This window comes from Erythranthe guttata, chromosome 10 (assembly GCF_056151865.1).
Source record: "Erythranthe guttata isolate IM_541 chromosome 10, IM_541, whole genome shotgun sequence".
Classification (NCBI taxonomy): Eukaryota; Viridiplantae; Streptophyta; class Magnoliopsida; order Lamiales; family Phrymaceae; genus Erythranthe; species Erythranthe guttata.
This window is the reverse complement of record NC_142542.1, coordinates 14,737,663-14,756,870: the sequence shown is the minus strand read 5'-3', so window position 1 is coordinate 14,756,870 and position 19,208 is coordinate 14,737,663. Positions and strand designations below refer to the sequence as shown.

General features: G+C 34.9%; 2 protein-coding genes across 2 annotated transcripts; both read right to left on the bottom strand.

Moving 5' to 3' along the window:
• Positions 1 to 3,542: 3,542 nt before the first annotated feature.
• LOC148767656 (putative disease resistance protein RGA1) lies at positions 3,543 to 4,305 on the bottom strand. The gene is made up of 2 exons (XM_088824738.1): positions 3,712 to 4,305; positions 3,543 to 3,596 (listed from the first exon to the last, which is right to left on the bottom strand). Exons 1-2 carry the CDS (start codon positions 4,303 to 4,305, stop codon positions 3,543 to 3,545), a joined length of 648 nt encoding a protein of 215 aa, XP_088680864.1.
• A 10,984-nt stretch (positions 4,306 to 15,289) lies between these two features.
• On the bottom strand, positions 15,290 to 18,770 carry LOC148767655 (putative disease resistance RPP13-like protein 1). The gene is made up of 2 exons (XM_088824737.1): positions 15,902 to 18,770; positions 15,290 to 15,357 (listed from the first exon to the last, which is right to left on the bottom strand). The coding sequence occupies exons 1-2, from the start codon at positions 18,768 to 18,770 to the stop codon at positions 15,290 to 15,292; spliced, it is 2,937 nt and encodes a 978-aa protein (XP_088680863.1).
• Positions 18,771 to 19,208: the final 438 nt, after the last annotated feature.

Genomic DNA, 19,208 nt, shown 5'->3' with positions numbered 1-19,208 from the left:
CCTTGTAGTACCACATCTTGCATTCCTTCCATAAATTTCGGAAGATAAATCTTTCTGCAAATGACCTAATTCGAACATCTAATAAAAAATAAAATTAACAATTAAGTATGCAAGATAAAGGAAATTGGTAATTATTAAACGGAAAACCATACAAAATATATATATAGTATAAAAAATCAAAAATTACGGTATAAACGAATCGAATATTAACTAAATAATGAAAGAATGTAATTAGGGTATACAACATTTTTTCTTGCCGTGTGCTTTGTTATATGAATGAGAAATAATGGATGTGGGGTGAGGTATTTATACTTAGGTTTTATGTAATAAAAGGTAAATAGTACACATATTTAAGGAAATCAGTTATATGCATTTTGAACAATTAAAATTATTTTATTTTAGAATATAAGAATAATAATTGAATATATTATGGATTGAGGAAAATATTGTTACTAAAATAGTGTGATGTTTACAAATTATAATATATAATTACATATATATTACGGATTTTAATTGATATTAGATGACAAAATTAATCATTACCATAATAACCTATATAATATTAAGGAAATATATAATTGTCATAAAAAATGTCATTTTCTAATAAAAAATGACAAAATTAATCATTACCATAATAACCTATATAATTTTTCTTTTAATAAAAAATAAGATTTTCTAATTGGAATAAAAAAATATTAATAATATTTCTTTATTAAATATAAAAATATTTTTATTACGCAATTGACGTACTATGAATATATCTCTATTAATAGAGTGGTAATAACTAATAATTGTCCTATATTATAATAAGAATTCCTTAATTTCTTAGTATACACTTATTGAAATTAATTTCTTAACGTAATGTATGCCGTAATTTAGGTATTAAATTTATAATAATATACAATTAATTACGATATAATTAAATCCGTATTAATTTAAAACTATTAATTCCATAATTAACTTCCATAATTTCGAATAAATATCCACAATTTAATATCACTACCGTAAATAATATGCATTGATTCAGATTTACTTAATAATGTTTGATTTATTCCGATTCTTGCAATCAAATCCGATTTTGAAAGTGAAGTTATTTATGGTATATGTAATGACACATGGGCAATGACTGGGATGGCTACATGGACACCTACGTGGATGACAAATGTCGAAATTCGAGGCTATGAGGGTTTCAATTTATATATTATATAGATAAAACTTATTTATTATTTGAAATTTGAAATATATATATTAACATTGTATATTAATGTACATTTTGGTAGAATTTTATACATAATGTATAAAATAATATATTTTTTGAGTTAACTACGGATAATTTAATTTAAACTTAATAATTTATTCATATCTTGAAATATTCTATTATCAACATATATAAGAATTTAAGAGAAACAAGATCATTTTAACCATTAACGTGTAGAAGAACCCATACAAATATTGTATTAGTGAGCAAACATTTACATTTTTATATTCAATATGATTAAAATATTTTATTTGATCATTCATATTACACAATAATTAGAAACTTATTTTATATAAAATTAATCATATATAATTTTATTTATTTATAAAACAATTAATAATGTGATATTTTAAGCAATTAAATCTTAAATAGTGTAAATTATCAACTAAAGTAGTAAGAATAGTGTATATATATATATATATATATATATATATATATATATATATATATATATATATATATATATATATATATATATATATATATATATATATATATACTAGGGGAGTTGCACCGCGCATACGTAATGCCCCGTAGATATGAAATTTCAAAATTTGTTATATATTTTGACGGTCTATTATATACAATATCATACAATTAATTTATGCAAAGAGACAGTACATAGTTTCAAGTAGCATATAACATAAATTGCTTAAGATATTGCCGTAACCACAAAAGAAGTTCTCAGTTCTCAGCATTAAGAAACAAAAAGAAACAGTTGCTAAGAAGAAAACAAAAGTTGCTAAGAAAAAAATTGGGTAAATTACATCCACACCTCTATGGCATGCTTAAATAACTTTAAGGTCCCTGTGGTAACGATAATTACACTCACCCCCCTAAAACATAGTTAGAAGCAATAATTGGATAATGCATTTGATATTTTATTCCGATAAAATTCTAATGGTCTATTAGTTTCAGGAAGTTTGGAGACAACAAAGAGCTATAAGTGATTTAAGAAATGTTGGGGAGTCATGTCACCCCCTAACTCTATGTTGTCTCCACCACTAGCTAAAAGTCGTAGTCCCTTTGAACTGTATCGGAATAACGTATCCAATGCATTATCCCATTAGAGTTTCTAACTATGTTTCAGGGGGTGAGTGTAATTATCGATACCACATGGACCTTAAAGTTATTTAAGCATAACTCAGGGGTTGTTGGTGTAATTTACCCAAAGAAATTAAATAAATATAAGGATAAATTACACCTACACCCTTGAAGTATGTTAAAATAACTTTAAGGTCTCTGGTATTGGTAATTACAATCACCCCCCTGAAACATTGTTCGAAACACTAACGGAATAATACATTGGATAAGTTACTCCGTTAAGGTTCTACCGGACTATTATTTTCAGGCGGTGGTGGAGACAACATAGAGAGCTAAGATATGACATGACTTCCCGAACGTTTCTTAAATCCTTATTACTTTATATAAGAAAGATTTATAATTTTTCATCATGGTAGCATTAATGCCCCTGCGGAAAACAAATATAGAGTGCATATCGGTCCCCAGGACATGAAATTTTGGCTCCGGTAATTAATTTAGGGGTGCGGATGTAATTATCAATACTAGAGGGACCTTAAAGTTATTTTAGTATACCTTAAGGGTGTAGGTGTAATTTACCCTAAATATAGTCATGACTCTCATGCATATAAATTATAGGGTAAATTATGAAAATCACCTGTACTTAGGCTAAATTACGAAAGGTACCCCAAATATCCGTAATTACCAAAATTCCCTCGACATTTGTTCCAATATATAGTAAATATTAATTGTTTCCGATTTACCGGACCTTATCTCTTTTGAAAGGAGTCAATAAAAAAAATAAAGATATGCACTAACCTAAACTAATTTAAATATCATTTTTGAATTTTTATTTCTTTTTACTTATTCTTTCTGAGTTTCTGTCACCAACCCCCTTATGATGTGATTTTTCACGAAAGCTTTTTTACTAGAGAGTAATTTTGACCCTTAAAAAGAAATTCCACGTCTGCAGGAGTACAATTGACATTTTTCGGAAAATATTGCCTAGACTCAAAAATATTTTATGAGGAATCAGACACCGTAAGGAGGTTGGTGCAAGACGGAAACAAACATTGGGGGTATTTTAGTAATTACGGATAGGTGGGGGTATTTATTGTAATTTGGCCTACATTCAGGGGGTTTGAAATTTACCTTAAATTATATATTATTTGAAAAAAAATATAACTAAACAAATGCAAAATCTAAGTAATCCATGGAAAAATAAATAAATAAATAAAATAATAAGACACGTGAAACTTGCTAGTTAACCAGAACCAGAGAAGTAGAAAGCAATGTAAAAATATAATTCAGACACAAACTTTTTAATGTAAAGATAATTTTTCAAGATCAATCCAAATGTTGTTTACATGTGCAATCTCTCGTCTTCCATCCTTGTAGTACAACCGCTTACTCATTTTAGGGCAGCAACGTACCCTGAGATCTTGAACCGAAGCCGGCAATTCAGGCAAAGAAATCATCTTTTCGCAGTCGTTTATTTCCAATGATTCGAGTGAGCGGAGATGCAACAGAGACGGAAGAACCGTAAGTTCCGGACATGATCCAATCGTAACATCTTTGAGGCATGGGAAATCACCATCCTCCATTCCAGACCATTCCACAAGGTTCGGCATGTCGTCGATACTCAATTTCTCTAGCTTCGGAAATGCAACTTTAACACGAGTTTCTGACTTTCTGCAGAATAGGGAATTAATATCCCTCACACTTGTCATCTCCACAAAATCGAGGCTCTTAAGAGACGGCAGTTCGCCAAACGAGGGCAACGTGTCGCAATTTATGCATCCTATGAGGAATATTGTGGAAAGATCGACAAAAGATGGATTGGTTATCCAGCTCGGAAGCTTCGAACCACAATAATGTGAAATGTGTAAAAATTTAAGGTTAAAATGAGGCTGCAGACATTCTAAGATGTCGGTTGCATCGGGGTTTTCGACACTACCCCAATACAAGTACAGATTATCTATGCGTTTCTTATCGCACAATGCAGCTGCCTTTGCTTTAGGATACATTATGAAGCTTTAGGATAGAGAACGACCCGGCGATCTCGTTCATGTTTTTCAGCTCCGTTATTCCGCACCCATCGTCGGTTTCCCCCACGATGAACGCATCTAATGTTTGGAGTTTGGTTAAGTTTCCCATCCCACTAGGCATGACCCTCAGCTGGCCAAAAATCTGGAGGTCCAGGTGGCGAAGATTAATCAAAGACCCGAATCCCCGTGGCAGTTCGTCGATTCCAGGGCAGTCCCTCAATCTTAATGTCTGAAGAGAAAGAAGAAGATCGATCGACTGAGGCAATTGATCGATGGGAGTGTTGGAGATGTCTAGGAAATTTGATCTGTATCAAATTTTTTTTTTTTTTTGAAAAAATTGCAATTTTTTTTTTTTTGTGAAATTAACCCCAAATATATTGCAATGAAAGATAAAAAACATATTCTAAGTGTTTTTGGACAAAAAAAAAATTTCAAATTATCAAAAATATTTTCATTTAAAACAACCAAAATCCATATAAAACTAAATTAAAAAACAAGTAAATCAAATAAAATCCATCAAACAACATCCATCTAAAAAAATACAAGACTAATCCTGTGTTTTTTTCTTCCTACTAAACACGCGTTTCACACCCGCCTGTGGGGCATCGGACGAGCTCGATGGCGGTGGAATTGGCCCTATCGAGCTACCTGGAGGTGGTGGTGGGGCATCCGACGAGCTCGAAGGAGGTGGAAGTGGGGCATCCGGCTCGATCAATCTGACAATATCATTTAGGGTCCCCCACATGACCGAATGAGCGTCGGATGGCGCAAGTCCCCGCACCTCGCTAAGTGTACCCTTCACCAACTCCAAAATTTGTGAAAGTTGGACCTCCTTATCGGTACCACCCTCTGGACGAGCTTCATGGGGTCGAGGTCGATCCGCCTGGGGTCGAGGTGGATGGGCTCCATGCCTACTCAGTTGTAACATGCATCTGGGTCGGAACCAATTCATGTAGTCCGGCGAAGTGTCCGCCTCCCCGAGTTCAATTTCAACGGACCCCGACTCCTCGTCCAGACAATACTCCTCCCACCGATCAGAGAATCGTTCGCCGTACGCAACGAAAATTGAGTTCTGGACCGGTCGACCTTTGCTAACTAGAGCTTTGTACATATCTTTTGACATGTATGCACGACCTGGAATGATTTGCACCCGGTTGAACTGCCTCAACACTCTGTCCGGATGATATGCCTCGAAGTGGTCCATGCAACATATCATCCCACTAAACCAAGCAGAATCTGGCATCGGGAAACGATCACGAATAGCCGTATACGGTGACCATAAAACCTAGTAAAATAAATAAAAAATTAGATTTAAAAACCTACTTAAGTAGTAATAACAAATTATTAAACTGGTATGTTACCTGATCGGGGATCAAATCATCTAATCGAGATCGCAGGTACGACGCTCGTTCAGGCGTTGAAGTAGTCTTTGACTGAGGCTCCCATCGGCTCGCTAATGGCCCCTCGAATTCCGTCTTCAATGTGCCACCCGCCAAATAAGGAAAGTGCTCGTAAATCCATGACTGAAAGAGCGTCAGCCAGCCAGCCATCGAGTTCGTTGATTTTTGTGAGGCTGAGGAAAGCTCATCGTACAACCGGCAAAGACATGCAGTGCCCCAAGCATACTCGCCGATCCGATCCAAATCAGATACAAGATTTAGGTACTCAACGCTTACCATGTTGCCTGTCTTGTCGCACAGTATAGTACACCCGAGCAAAAATAACAAATACGCCCGAATGGCGTATGTCCTCTTCTCCGCACTATCTCTCATGGTCACTTTGCTAAATTTAGCCTTCAACCATTCCAACTTGACCGCTTTCTTCTTGTTTACATCGTCCGGGTACTCACCTAGCAACTCGAACATCAAAGTACTGGGGATCGTTTTGGAATCACGGACCAAACGCTCGCAAGCTACGGTACGCCCAACAACTGGCAAACCGACCAACGTACTCACATCGTCAAGTGTGATGGTCATCTCTCCAACAGGTAAGTGAAATGTGTTGGTAGCTGGCTGCCATCTCTCTATGAAGGCTCTAAGTAGATGGCCGTCCCCAGTATTGTACGATGCCTGTACAACTGACATTAAACCACATCTTTGTACTACCTCTGTAATAAACGGCGCCGGCTCCCAACCTTTCAAAGTTCCTGTGTGATTTCGTATTCGAAATTCTGAGCCGCGCTCCGAACGATCTGGCCCTCCGTTCACAATATGATAAGCAATGTGCTTATCAAATTTTGTGTACAATTCCGGTATCTCGGGACCTCGGACCGGTTCGTTGCTCGAATCACCAACTTCTACAGTCGAAGGTAGAGCCGGCACCGGATTCGTTGACGAAGAACCCTCTCCAGACTTCTTCTTGGTCGTGGTCTTTTTGTTGGTCGTGACTGGTATGCCCTTGCCTCTATCGGATAATTCCTTCCTCTTCTTACGGTTCGAGACAGTCGGAGGTATACGAGGTTCACGTGGTTCTTCCACTGCAAAATAACACACAAATAAAAATTAATATACATAATATAAACACAAGCAAATAAAAATAGGAAAAAAAAAAAAATTCACAGTTCAAATTCGACAGCTACCTGTCGAAAATTGGTTGAATTTTCGACAAGTCGCTGTCGAAAATTCAACCAATTTTCGACAGGTAGCTGTCGAATTACCAAAATTCCAAATTCAACAATTTCACCATTTTCGATATCTACATGTCGATTTTGGATGAATTTTCGACATCAACCTGTCGAAAATTCATCGAAAATCGACATATACAGGTCGAAAATGGTGAACGAAGAACCGACCCACGAATCTCAAATCAATGCTCAAATCGACTGAAATCAGATGCACCCATTACTAATTAACGATCATTCTAACCTAAAACAACCAAATCCTAATTACCCATATCAAACAATCAAATCTTAAATAAATATTAAAGAAAAAAAATCGAAACAACTATAACTTACTATTCGAAGACGACGACGGCGGCGGCTTTGGGCGACGTTCGGCGGCGTTCGGCGGTGTTTGGCGTCGGCGTCCGGCGGCGGCGATGGTTGGAGCGGCGGCGGCGGCGTCGGGCGGCGTGGGAGGGGTGGACGGAGGGAGGGGTGGACGGAGGGAGGTTTTTTTGTGTTTGAATTTTTTTTTTCTTTTTTTTTTTATTTTGTTTTCAAATAGGTAATTTCAAAGAAAAAATGATGTAATTAGTATTTTGTATGAAAGGGTATTTTTGTACTTTTATTTTTATTTTGGTATTAAAGTAAGAAAAAACTTATAAATATGTACTCAATTGTGGTTTTCAACTTGGTAGTATTCAACTAAGCAAAAATTAGTATTCAAAATAGTTGCCCCCTTGTTAATCACCCTTCCACCATTTTTATCTTTCATGATCCCTTTAATCAAAAACTCCTAATATCTTTTTAGACATTTCTTTCAGTGATAAATCAGTCAAATGACACAATAAGGCTATTGGGAGGTTTATTTGTTGGCAAGGAGCTGGTGCCTATTAGTTTCATGATGGGAGGAATTTTGTGCTCCCATTGAATAGTTTGGATCTGAAAAATGATTAGAAAATAGCGTTACCATGGAATAAAACTTGATCTTCTGAAGGTGTGGTATCGAACTCTTGTCTATGTATTACGACCATTCTTGAGTTTTAGTTCAAAATTTACATATTATGGCAATTAGAAATGGCTAAGAAGAATTTAGCTTTTTTTTTTCTCTTATTAAAATGACGAAAGATAAAAATGGTAGAACGATGATTAAGAATTGGTGGAAGAAGATAGATAATTAGAGAATTACAAATTTGTCCATTTTCCAGATTTTCAGCAAGTTGCAAGTAATTTTTCTAAGCCAAAAGTGATTTGGGGTGCAAAGTGCCAAACAATTTATGTTTAAAGGGTGCAATCTGCCAATTTTGCAATTTAAGGGTGCAAAGTGCCAAAAGGGTGTAATTCAAGCGTGCAAAGTGCGAAAAACCCACCCTGTTTTACCCCATTCAAGCTCCACATTTTGAAACAAGATGATCATAAGATGTGTCTCTTGGCTTATAAATATCAGATTGTGGTGCATTATTAGAAACTATATTTTTGCACAAAACGAGTACAAACTAGAGAACATTTCTCGGAATCTAAAAGATTCTGTTGAATTTGAATATGACACCATAAATGATAAACGTGTAAGAAGATTCATAGTTGGGAGTTGGTTGTAATTATCCAAACATGAGGAGGGGGTTTCGTAATTTGACCCTAATAGTAATAATCTATTTTTAATGAAGAATTGGTCTAAAGTTTACATATGTGGTGTCGGATCTACATGACTCTTTCTAAATTGTCGAAAATAGCTAATTCAGTTACAAACATTGTGATCTTCTCTATTTCTTTGAACATATAAAAATATGTTTGAATCTTTCAATGTCGTGACAGGTATAAGAATGGCGAGCGTATCTTCTTCTTCTTCAGAGGAATACAAGAAACTCGTAAACGAGATTACCAAAGGGAAAGAAAAAGTGAAACATCTAAAAGAATCTTCTTCCAAAATCGGAGATAGTGTTTTAGAGAGTAAGTTCTTCAATATATTTTTGTTTGTTTAAATAGTAATATTGTTGTCGTTGATAGTCATATTAACTATATTACTGTTACTCTGTTGCACAGTAATATTTACACAACAAAAATCACTAATATTGTGTAATAGAGTAATATTAATATGTTGTTCGTTCAACATAAGTAAACATAATAAAAAGCCAAAATAATTAATATTGATGTGGTTGAGAGTAATATTATTGTCATCCACAGTAATATTACTGTAACAACAGTAATATTACCGTCAACCATAGTAATATTATTGTGTTTACAGTTATATTACAATAGTAGACAATAATATTATTAAGTTAATCTGTCTACAACTCAAACAAAACAAAAAACCAAAAAAATTATATTTATGTGGTTGTCAGTAATATTATTGTGTTAATTTTACAGCCAACGACAGTAATATAATTACGTTGACTTGTCGAAAAATCAAACAAAAAAACCCGATAAAATAATAATATTGTTGTGGTTGACAGTAATTGTACTATCAACGACAGAACAACTACTGTCACCGACAGTATAATTACTGTTATTGATAGTACAACTACGGTCCATGTTCAGCGGCAAGCGTAAAAAAAAGGGAAACAATTTAGGGAAAAAAATATTAAAAAAGTTAACGCCGGAAACCGGCACCAGAATAAAAAATTGAGAAAAAATAAGTTCAAAAAAAGAAAAGGTCGAAATTGGATTTTTGTGGTCAAAATTGATTAAGTTGAAGTTAATTTGGGGTTACAATTAGTAATTGGTTTTAATACATTATTTCGCATTTATTTATAATACATATTTAAGGGATAAAATTGGCGAAAGAGATATAACCCTTGAACCTAGAATAATAAAAATGGTTGGTCAGGGACTTTGCATAAAAACACTAAAAAAAAAAGGGTAAATTACAACCACACCCCTCAGGTATGCTTAAATAATTTTAAGGTCCTTATGGTATCGATAATTACATTCACCCCTGAAACGTAGTTAGAAACTCTAATAGGATAAGGCATTGGATACATTATTCCGATAGGGTTATAACGGACTATTACTTTTAGCTAGTGGTGGAGATAACAATAGAGTTATGGGGTGACATAGCTCCCCCAACATTTATTAAGTCACTCATAACTATTTGTTGTCTCCACCACTTCCTAAAACCAAATAGTCCGTTAGAACTATATCGTAATAACGTATCCAATGCATTATCCCATTAGAGTTTATAACTATGTTTCAAGGGGGGGAGTGTAATTATCGATACCACAAGGACCATAAAGTTATTTAAGCATACCTCAGGGATATGGGGGTAATTTACCCTAAAAAAAACAATATACAACACATGGTTTTTGATATAAGAAAAAATGCAACAGATAGTTCTGAAGCTAATTTTTTTTTTTTTTCAAGGTTTTTAGTTTATTTGACCCTTATTCAAAATTTTCATATAAAATATAACATACATTATATTATGGAATTACAAAAATAAATCAGAAAATTATATTATATATTTCGAAAAACAATAAAAATAATTGTAACTAAAGTCGTCGGGAATCGAAAATTTTGGTAGTTTTATATAAAATTCCAAATCCGTGCCAAAAATGTACGGTTTTAAATTTGGATATTTTTTAATCGGAATATGTGGAATTCCAAAATTGCATTCCGACACCCCTAACTACATTGCATTTTTTCTTTTTCTTTTTCTTTTATTTTATTTTATGAGATATATGTATGATGATGTTTTTTTTGGTATGTCTCGTGATTTTAAAATTATTAAAATATATTATTGAAATGATGTATAATGATGTTAATTTTAAATGTATTAAAAATCCCCATACTAGCTTATCATCGAATCAAGTTAATCAACTGCTGAATCTTTAGTGCATTAAATATTAAAACAATTAATATGGATCATGCAATTAATTCGCTAAATTTAATATTATCCATTTGTCCATTCTTTTATTTTATAATAAAACTTATTTATTATTTGAAATTTGAAATATATATATTAACATTGTATATTAATGTACATTTTGGTAGAATTTTATACATAATGTATAAAATAATATATTTTTTGAGTTAACTACGGATAATTTAATTTAAACTTAATAATTTATTCATATCTTGAAATATTCTATTATCAACATATATTATTTCCTCTCCATGTACCATATGTCGTTCTACTTTCTCTGTTCTTGGCTTCTTCAGACGATTTGAGAGTCAAACGCCACCAAATGGCATACTTTGACAGTAAGACGGCTCATTCGCCGATGACCGTTGTATCTCAGAGTATAAATGTTTGTTGTAGAGATGGAGAGAGATGGTTCATGTTTTTCCTTCATTTTTTGTCTTCACTCTTCTATGAGTGAGCGATACAGTCTTAGTGATGGGTAAAACGGAGAGTTTTGAGTGTGTCTGAGAGAATTTTTTTAAGTTTTAGGCTGGTGAGTCAGATCTAGATTTCTGGGTTGACAGTAATATTACTGTAACAATAGTAATATTGCCATAAATCACAGTAATATTATTGTGCTTACAGTAATATTTCAATAACAGACATTAATATTATTATGTTACTCCATCAATAACTCAAACAAAATAAAAAACCCAAAAAAATAATAATATTGATGTGGTTGACAATAATATTATTGTGTTTACAGTTATTTTACTGTCCGACAGTAATATAATTACGTCGACTTGTCAACAAATCAAAAAAAATTAAAAAAATAATAATAATAACAAAAATAATAATAATAATATTGTGTTTGACTCTAATTGTACTGTCAACGGCAGTACAATTACATATATGTATTGTCAACGTCAGTACAATTACGTTAATGTACTGTCAGTGACAATATAATTACGTTAATTTACAGCCAGTGACAGTATAATTACAGTCTGTTAATGACTGCACAATTACCGTTAACGTTTAGCGGCCGGCGGAAAAAAAAAACCACTAAAAAAAGTCAATGCCAGAAACCAGCGGCGAAAAAAATAGACCAGAGAAAAAAAATATCGAAAAAGTCAATGCCGGAAACCGGCAGCAGAAAAACAGACCATAAAAAGAAAAGAAAATCGTAAAGTCAACGCCGGAAACCAGCGGCAAAAAATAATTTCTGAATTTTTTTTTAAAAAAAAAAAGGTCAAAATTGGATTTTTGTGGTCCAAATTGATTAAATTGGAGTTACAATTAAGAATTGGGTGTAAAGGTTTGGGGGTAATTTTGTTATATACATTAATTTTTCATTTATTTATAAAAATTATTAAAGGGATGGGCTTATTGGCGAAAAAGATATAGCCCTAAACCTCGAGCTCATCGAGTTATTTTTTTTTTGGCTCAAGCTCGAGTCCATTTTGCCGAGCTCGAGTCCATCTTCCTGTTTTGGCCAGATCAAGCTCGAGCTCGAGCTCATCGAGTTATTTTTTTTTTTTTGGCTCAAGCTCGAGCTCGAACTCATTTAGGTTTTTTTAATTATTTATTTTTTTATTAAAAAAAATATTTATAGTAAAATGAAAAAAATTATAAAAAAATAATAAACTGTAGTTATATTGTTTTTAATTTTTATATATTATAATATTTTATCTTATTATGAATTATCTAAGTAATATAGATTTGTTTATGTTTGAATACTATAAATACTTATTATTAAAAACTATTTACTATTTAACTAATAATTAATATATATATATATATGTAAATTAAAAAAAAAAAAAAAAAAACCAGCTCGCGAGTTGTTGAACAACTAAAATTGGGCTCGAGCTCGTGCTTGTCCGAAGCTCGAACTCATGAGCTCGAGCTCGAGGTAAAAAAACCCAAGCTCGAGTTCGAGCCTTTGTCGAGTCGGCTCGGCTCGTTTACCACCCCTAACCGCCAGACTGGTAGAAGTGAAATCAAAGAAATCTCTTTCTCCTCCACTGTTGCCTGCTGCCATTATTTTCTATGAACATTTTTTAAATGCTTATTACTTTATATAAGATTTATAAATTTTTATCATGGTAGCATTAACGCCCCGCGGAAAAAAAATATAGTGCACATCGGTCCCCAGGACATGAAATCTTGACTCCAGTAATTGTTTGAGGGGTGTGGATGTAATTATCAATACTAGAGGGACCTTAGAGTTATTTTAACATACCTTAGGGGTGTAGGTGTAATTTACCCTAAATATAATCACGCATATAAATTATAGGGTAAATTACGAAAATCCCCTGGATTTGGGCTAAATTACGAAAAATACCCCAAATATCCGTAATTACCAAAATTTCGTCGACATTTGTTTCAATAGTACATTTTTGCACAAAATGGGTACAAACTAGAGAACATTTCTCGGAATCAAGAAGATTTTGCTTAATTTGACACCATAAAAGATGAACGTGTACGAAGATTTATAGTCGAGGGGGTTGGTTGTAATTATCCAAATATGAGAAGAGAGTGTCGTAATTTGACCTTACTTAAGAGGTGGCCCTAATTTAGTCTAATAATAATAATCTATTTTTTATAAAGAATTGGTTTAAAGTTTACATATGTGGTGTCAGATCTACAAAACTCTTTCTAAATTGTCAAAAATAGCTAATTCAGTTACAAACTTGTGGTCTTCTCTATTTCTTTGAACATATAAAAATATGTTTGAATCTTTCAATGTCGTGACAGGTATAAGAATGGCGAGCGTATCTTCTTCTTCTTCAGAGGAATACAAGAAACTCGTAAACGAGATTACCAAAGGGAAAGAAAAAGTGAAACATCTAAAAGAATCTTCTTCCAAAATCGGAGATAGTGTTTTAGAGAGTAAGTTGGTCTCGTACGAGGAGGCTCTATCCCTTCTTAAACTATTTGCTCCACAAGGACAATGTCAGTACAACGTTGTGTCATCCTCATCAGACGAAAGGTGATTAATATTTTTACTAAAAAAAATTTATCATAAATGTATAAAATCCAAGGTGGTTGTTCTTCACTCTTCGAAATTTTCATCGATTAGCATATATTTTGTTCGGGTCTCTTTGCAGCGCACGGGTGACAGTGAGACCTAAGGTACCATCCGAAGAATTCGACGATGGATACAGTTGGAGGAAGTACGGCCGAGAATATATATTTGCTCCCCTTCTCACAAGGTGACGAATATGTATGCATGCTACTTGATCTAATCTACTTCTTTGTGCTCAATATACTACGGTCTCTCCCTTTCAAAATAATACACGTGTCTTTTAAGGTTTTTACACACACATGTTAAGAAATGATCGTTAAATATTTTTTTCTGAAAAACCTATGTTTCTGAATGTGCATAACCTATTACAGATGTATAGATCATGTGAGGGAAGGTTGTATGGCTATGAAAGAAGTGCGTATGTCAGCATATGAGCCGAATGCAGTTGATATCACATACAGAGGGAAGCATACATGCCTGAGGTCGGCACATGTACCACTCGAACAAGTCCTCGGGATTTGACTCTCAAAAATGGACCCTCACCGGACAAGTACTTCGTTTATGCTTTTATTACAACATAGGATTGAAGAAAAAATCTACTCCATTCATTGGGTGATTAAAGTTTTAGAGAATGATCGAGCTTGCGTTTTGACTAATGTACTCGGGGAGTTGTTTTTTGATAGTAGAGATAGGAACGCTATTATATCCGGGCTTGCAATGCGATGAAATCGCTCGAGTTGTTTAACATAATGGACTTTCATTGTTCGAAAGCATGAATTGAGTGGGGTCCACAAAAATCGGCCAGAGATCGAGCATCATGCTTGTGTGGTTAATCTTCTAGCAAAATTTTGATTTTCGGTGTTCTTTTTCTTTTTTTTATCAGGATGAAATTTGAATTGGTTTGGTTTTTCAGTTCAAATGCTAAGGATTGAATTTTTTCCAAAAGTACTAATTACGACCGTATTCGTGTGATCTCCACCCCTATGTAATAATCAAGTTACGGGAAATGAATATCTGAAATGATGTTTCAAACTAACATTATTTGCTTTTTTAGACTATTCGGAACGCATTACACAAAATAAGAGTATGAGAAATAATTAACCAAAGAATTTAAGATATTTATTAAGGCACCTAGGTGCAATAACACGGCACTGCGGTGCCACACTACAGAGATTTAGGTTGCAACCTAAGCATCCGGGTGCGCCTAAACGGCACCGAGGTGCCTGTCTACAGAGAGAGGGCTTACTAGGGCTCGTTATCTTTCTTAACTGGCACCGCGGTGGAAAATTACAGAAAGTGAGGTGCAGATCATCTTTTTTTTTTTTTTTTCTTCTCACCTGAAAACTGGGTATGTAATTTAACAACTACATCTGACACAGTCACACGAGCACATCGATAAACACGGGAGAACAACAAAAATATGAGAGCCTAGCTAGAGCTGCTAAGATTCCGAATATGAGTGAATAAAAATGAAAAATCTCATGTTTCCACAACATAAAAATCAAAATCCGGGTTCAGTAGGAGAGAAATCCTCAACTTCCACAACATCTGATAATGAGCTTTCAAAACCTGTGTCCAAGTTATCAAAGAAAACTAATCAGCAAAAGGTGTCATTTTTCATATATGGTTGAACTAAGAATGCTGGTAAATGAGCTATATTCACATTTTAAACTAAAAAATAAATCAATAGAAAGATATGATAATTACCTCCTTGCTTTTTGTCAGCAACAAAATCATATCATTAATTGCCGACACCAAATTCGGAACCAAAACTAGTGGTCGATCATAGAACTTAAATTGCAAGTCTATTACTGAATATACCTCTTACCTACATTCCAAATTTGGTCTTTACACATTTGAATCTAAAGCTTAGGGGTTATGATTCTCAAATATTCATTCGTCGAATCACATTACTGGACAACAATGTAAATAGCATGAGTTAAGTTAGGAACTACCTGTCCCAAAGATGACAGCCTAAGACTGATGCCCCCTTCACGTACACGCTATTCTCGGCTATCTGAAACACAAATAAACAAATCCAGTTGGACTAATCATAAATTGCAAAGCAAATAAAAATTCAAATGGAGCACAAATGTCTTTCGCGTACAAATACCTCTAGTACGGTCCTCTGAATCTGGATTAACAATGCTTTTCATGCTAGGAGACTTGATAATATGCAGAGTCTGACCGTCAATAGTTATCTTCTCAACCCATTCAATCTTTTTATAATCCCTTTCGCCTACGCTGCACGTATGTTTGAGCTTATCACATCCTGAGATCACCAATTCTTTAAGAGATTTGGGCAAACCATCAATTGGCAATGAAAGAAGTTTGGGACAATTAACGATTGTTAGACATTCAAGTTTTGTATCGGTAAGCACCGGCAACTCCTTTAGCATTTGGCACTCATTGATTTCAAGAATACGAAGATTAGGGAAACGACTTTCACCGGAAACTACAGACATTCCCCAAGCAGTCATTTTCTTCATCTTTACTATCTTGAGAGACTCCAGACATAGTAATCCGGAAAACCGACTACTAACAGTGTCCAACATAGGCATCTCTTCAATGACAAGCGATTTAAGATTTTCCAGTATCCTCAATTCGTTCAGGACGGTGTTCTTCGTACAACGCATCAAGTGAATAACTGAAAGCTGGGGCAGAGTGCTCAACCAATTAGGAAACTTTTCACCATTATAATTTGCGATCACCAACTCCTTCACATTTTTATGGGGACAAAGACCGTCAAGAACTTCTTCACCATTTTTTACTGCGGCCTTCCATACAAATTCGATCTTGTCAAGGAATGGCTTCGTGTGTAGGCTAGCTTCCTTTGCATCATCATGACTAAGTACATACTCAAGATTTACAATGCAAATGGATCCTCTTAGCATATCCATGTCTTTAAGATGTTGAATACCATGATGAATTTTACTCTTTCCCACTATAAACGCAGACAACGTTTCAAGATTCACCAATTTACGAAACTCCAATGGCATGTTTTGTAGCATACGTGCACTAAAAATAAGATGCCGTAGAGTAACGACGTTCTTCATGTTCTTTGGCCACTGCTTAAGTCCATCACATTTCTCAAGCTTTAGTGTCTCTAAAGCGGTGAGCTGCCCAAACAAATCGGGCAACGCATAGAAAGGATTCCCAGAAAGATTGAGAAGGCGAAGACGCTTCATTTCAAAAATCGAATGGGGCACATTATCAATACCCATATTGCTCAAATCTATCACTCTTGCGTGCTTCATATCTAAAAGAAAATCAAACGAGACCTTGGTTGTGTCACTACTTTTGGATGACACTATCAGAGTCCGCAAGTTCTTCTTGTGTGAGTTTTTTGGCACCACATTATGCACAATCTTGCGGTCCACAAACATATGACGGGTTCCTTTTGGGAAGACGAATTCTTCTTTGCTTGTTTGTTCAACTTCGAAGACGAATTCTTCTTTGCTTGTTTGTTCAACTTCCCGGGAAAGGCAGATATCACCGGATATAAACCGGATCATGCTGTGAATCACATCATGGATTTTGTAAGATTCTTGCCCCTTCGAATTTTGGTTTATGGAGAGACGGAAGAAAGCGGCCGATAGCAACTTCTTGAAGTAACCGCAAGCAACATCTTCCGGGCGCATCTTTCCCGTGGGAATTACTAAACCTTCTGCCATCCAGAGTAAAACCAATTCATTCATTGTGAATTCGTGAGAACTCGGAAAAAATGAACTATAAACCAAGCATGCTTTTAGCTCTAATGGAAGTTGAAAATAGCCAAGTGCTAACACCGGGAAGATTTGATTTTTAATCTCTGCCAAGTGCCATAAATCGCAGCTCAAAACGTACTCCCACTCGGTACGACCACGCTTGTAGCGGAGCATTGTACCAATAGTCGTCGCTATGAGAGGAAGCCCTTTGCACTTTTTTGCTATTTCCATCCGAATAGGCTCCAAGTGTAAGTCGTCTATATGCACTCGGTTCTTGATAATTAGTGAGCAATATTCATCGGTTAAGTCCTTCAAAACGATTGAAGGGGCGGTGCCGACAATTTGGGACACGGCCGTACTAGGAGTGGTAACCAAGACCTTGCTTCCTTTTAACCCGAACATGAACGGAGAAAACAATTGGGCCCAGTCCTCATAGTTTTCACTCCAATAATCATCCAAAACCAATAAAAACTTGTTCCCATGAATCAATTTCTGAAGTTTCATTTGAATGGAATCAATGTTCGATAACTCACATCTTTCTCCTAAGGCAGACTCTATTATAGACCTTGTGATGCTGATGATATCAAAATTTATACCCACAGAGGTCCACATCTTCAAATCAAATTTATCACCAAGTCTAACATCATCACCGTAAGCAATTTGTGCTACAGTTGTCTTTCCAATTCCGGCCATACCCACAATAGGTATGACAGAAACATCATCTCCCTCGTCGGCCAACAATGTATCAACAATATGTTTAATTTCTATGTCTCGTCCAACCACACGCATCTTGTCCACCACAGAACTGTAAGGCCTAGATTCTAAAACCTTCTTGGACCTCTCATTATTGTAAAGCGACTCAATATTTCTTTCAATTTTTTCCAACTTCTTCACTCGATTTGCTACTTTAGTGGCCAACTTTGAATCGAAAGTCGAAAGAAGCATGTTTCTTACCTCCGTTTCTCCTTCATTGGAGGAATTTTCAGAGAGCTTGGCTCTGTATTTTAGAACATCCAAATAAATTCCATCGAGCAAATCGTCGGTAGAGTACACGACTGAAACCGCAAATTCCAGTAAAACCTTCCATGCCTTTTCGTTAGAGGAAGTCCATCTAATTTCTTCCATGCTATCCAACATAGCTCTTATCTTCTCAATCTTTCTTTGCAGCTCCATTGTCGATTTATCAATATTCCAAACTGCAGAGAACTGCTTCGCAGCTTGACTTGCGAATTTCTGCCCTAGTATTCGGAGTGGAGTTTGTAGAAGAGGATTCATTTTTCTGCTGGTTGCGAATATGAACAAACACTAGCTTTGCTTTATTTTTAGTGAAAAGAAAGCAAAGACAAGAAAACATAAAACAAGAAGGAAACGGCTCTGTCTCTGTTTTGTACAAACTTTTTTTTTTTTTTTTTAAGCAAACACCACAATGGTGCCACAGTACAGAGATTCAGGTTTCTCAGATGCGCTAATCCCGGCACCGAGGTGCCTGTCTACAGAGAAAGCTTCATTCAACCACCCAGGTGCGCTTCTCTTGCACCCTCGTGGAACATTACTGAAAGTCGTGTTTTTCTGTCATCCTTTTTTCTTTTCTTTTTTTTTTTTTCTTCTTTTTTTATTTTTTTTATTGTTTTAGGATTATATAAATTAAAATACCTTGATCAACAAAAATTTCATTGGAGCCCATAGTAAAACTAGCATAAAGGGTAACCAATG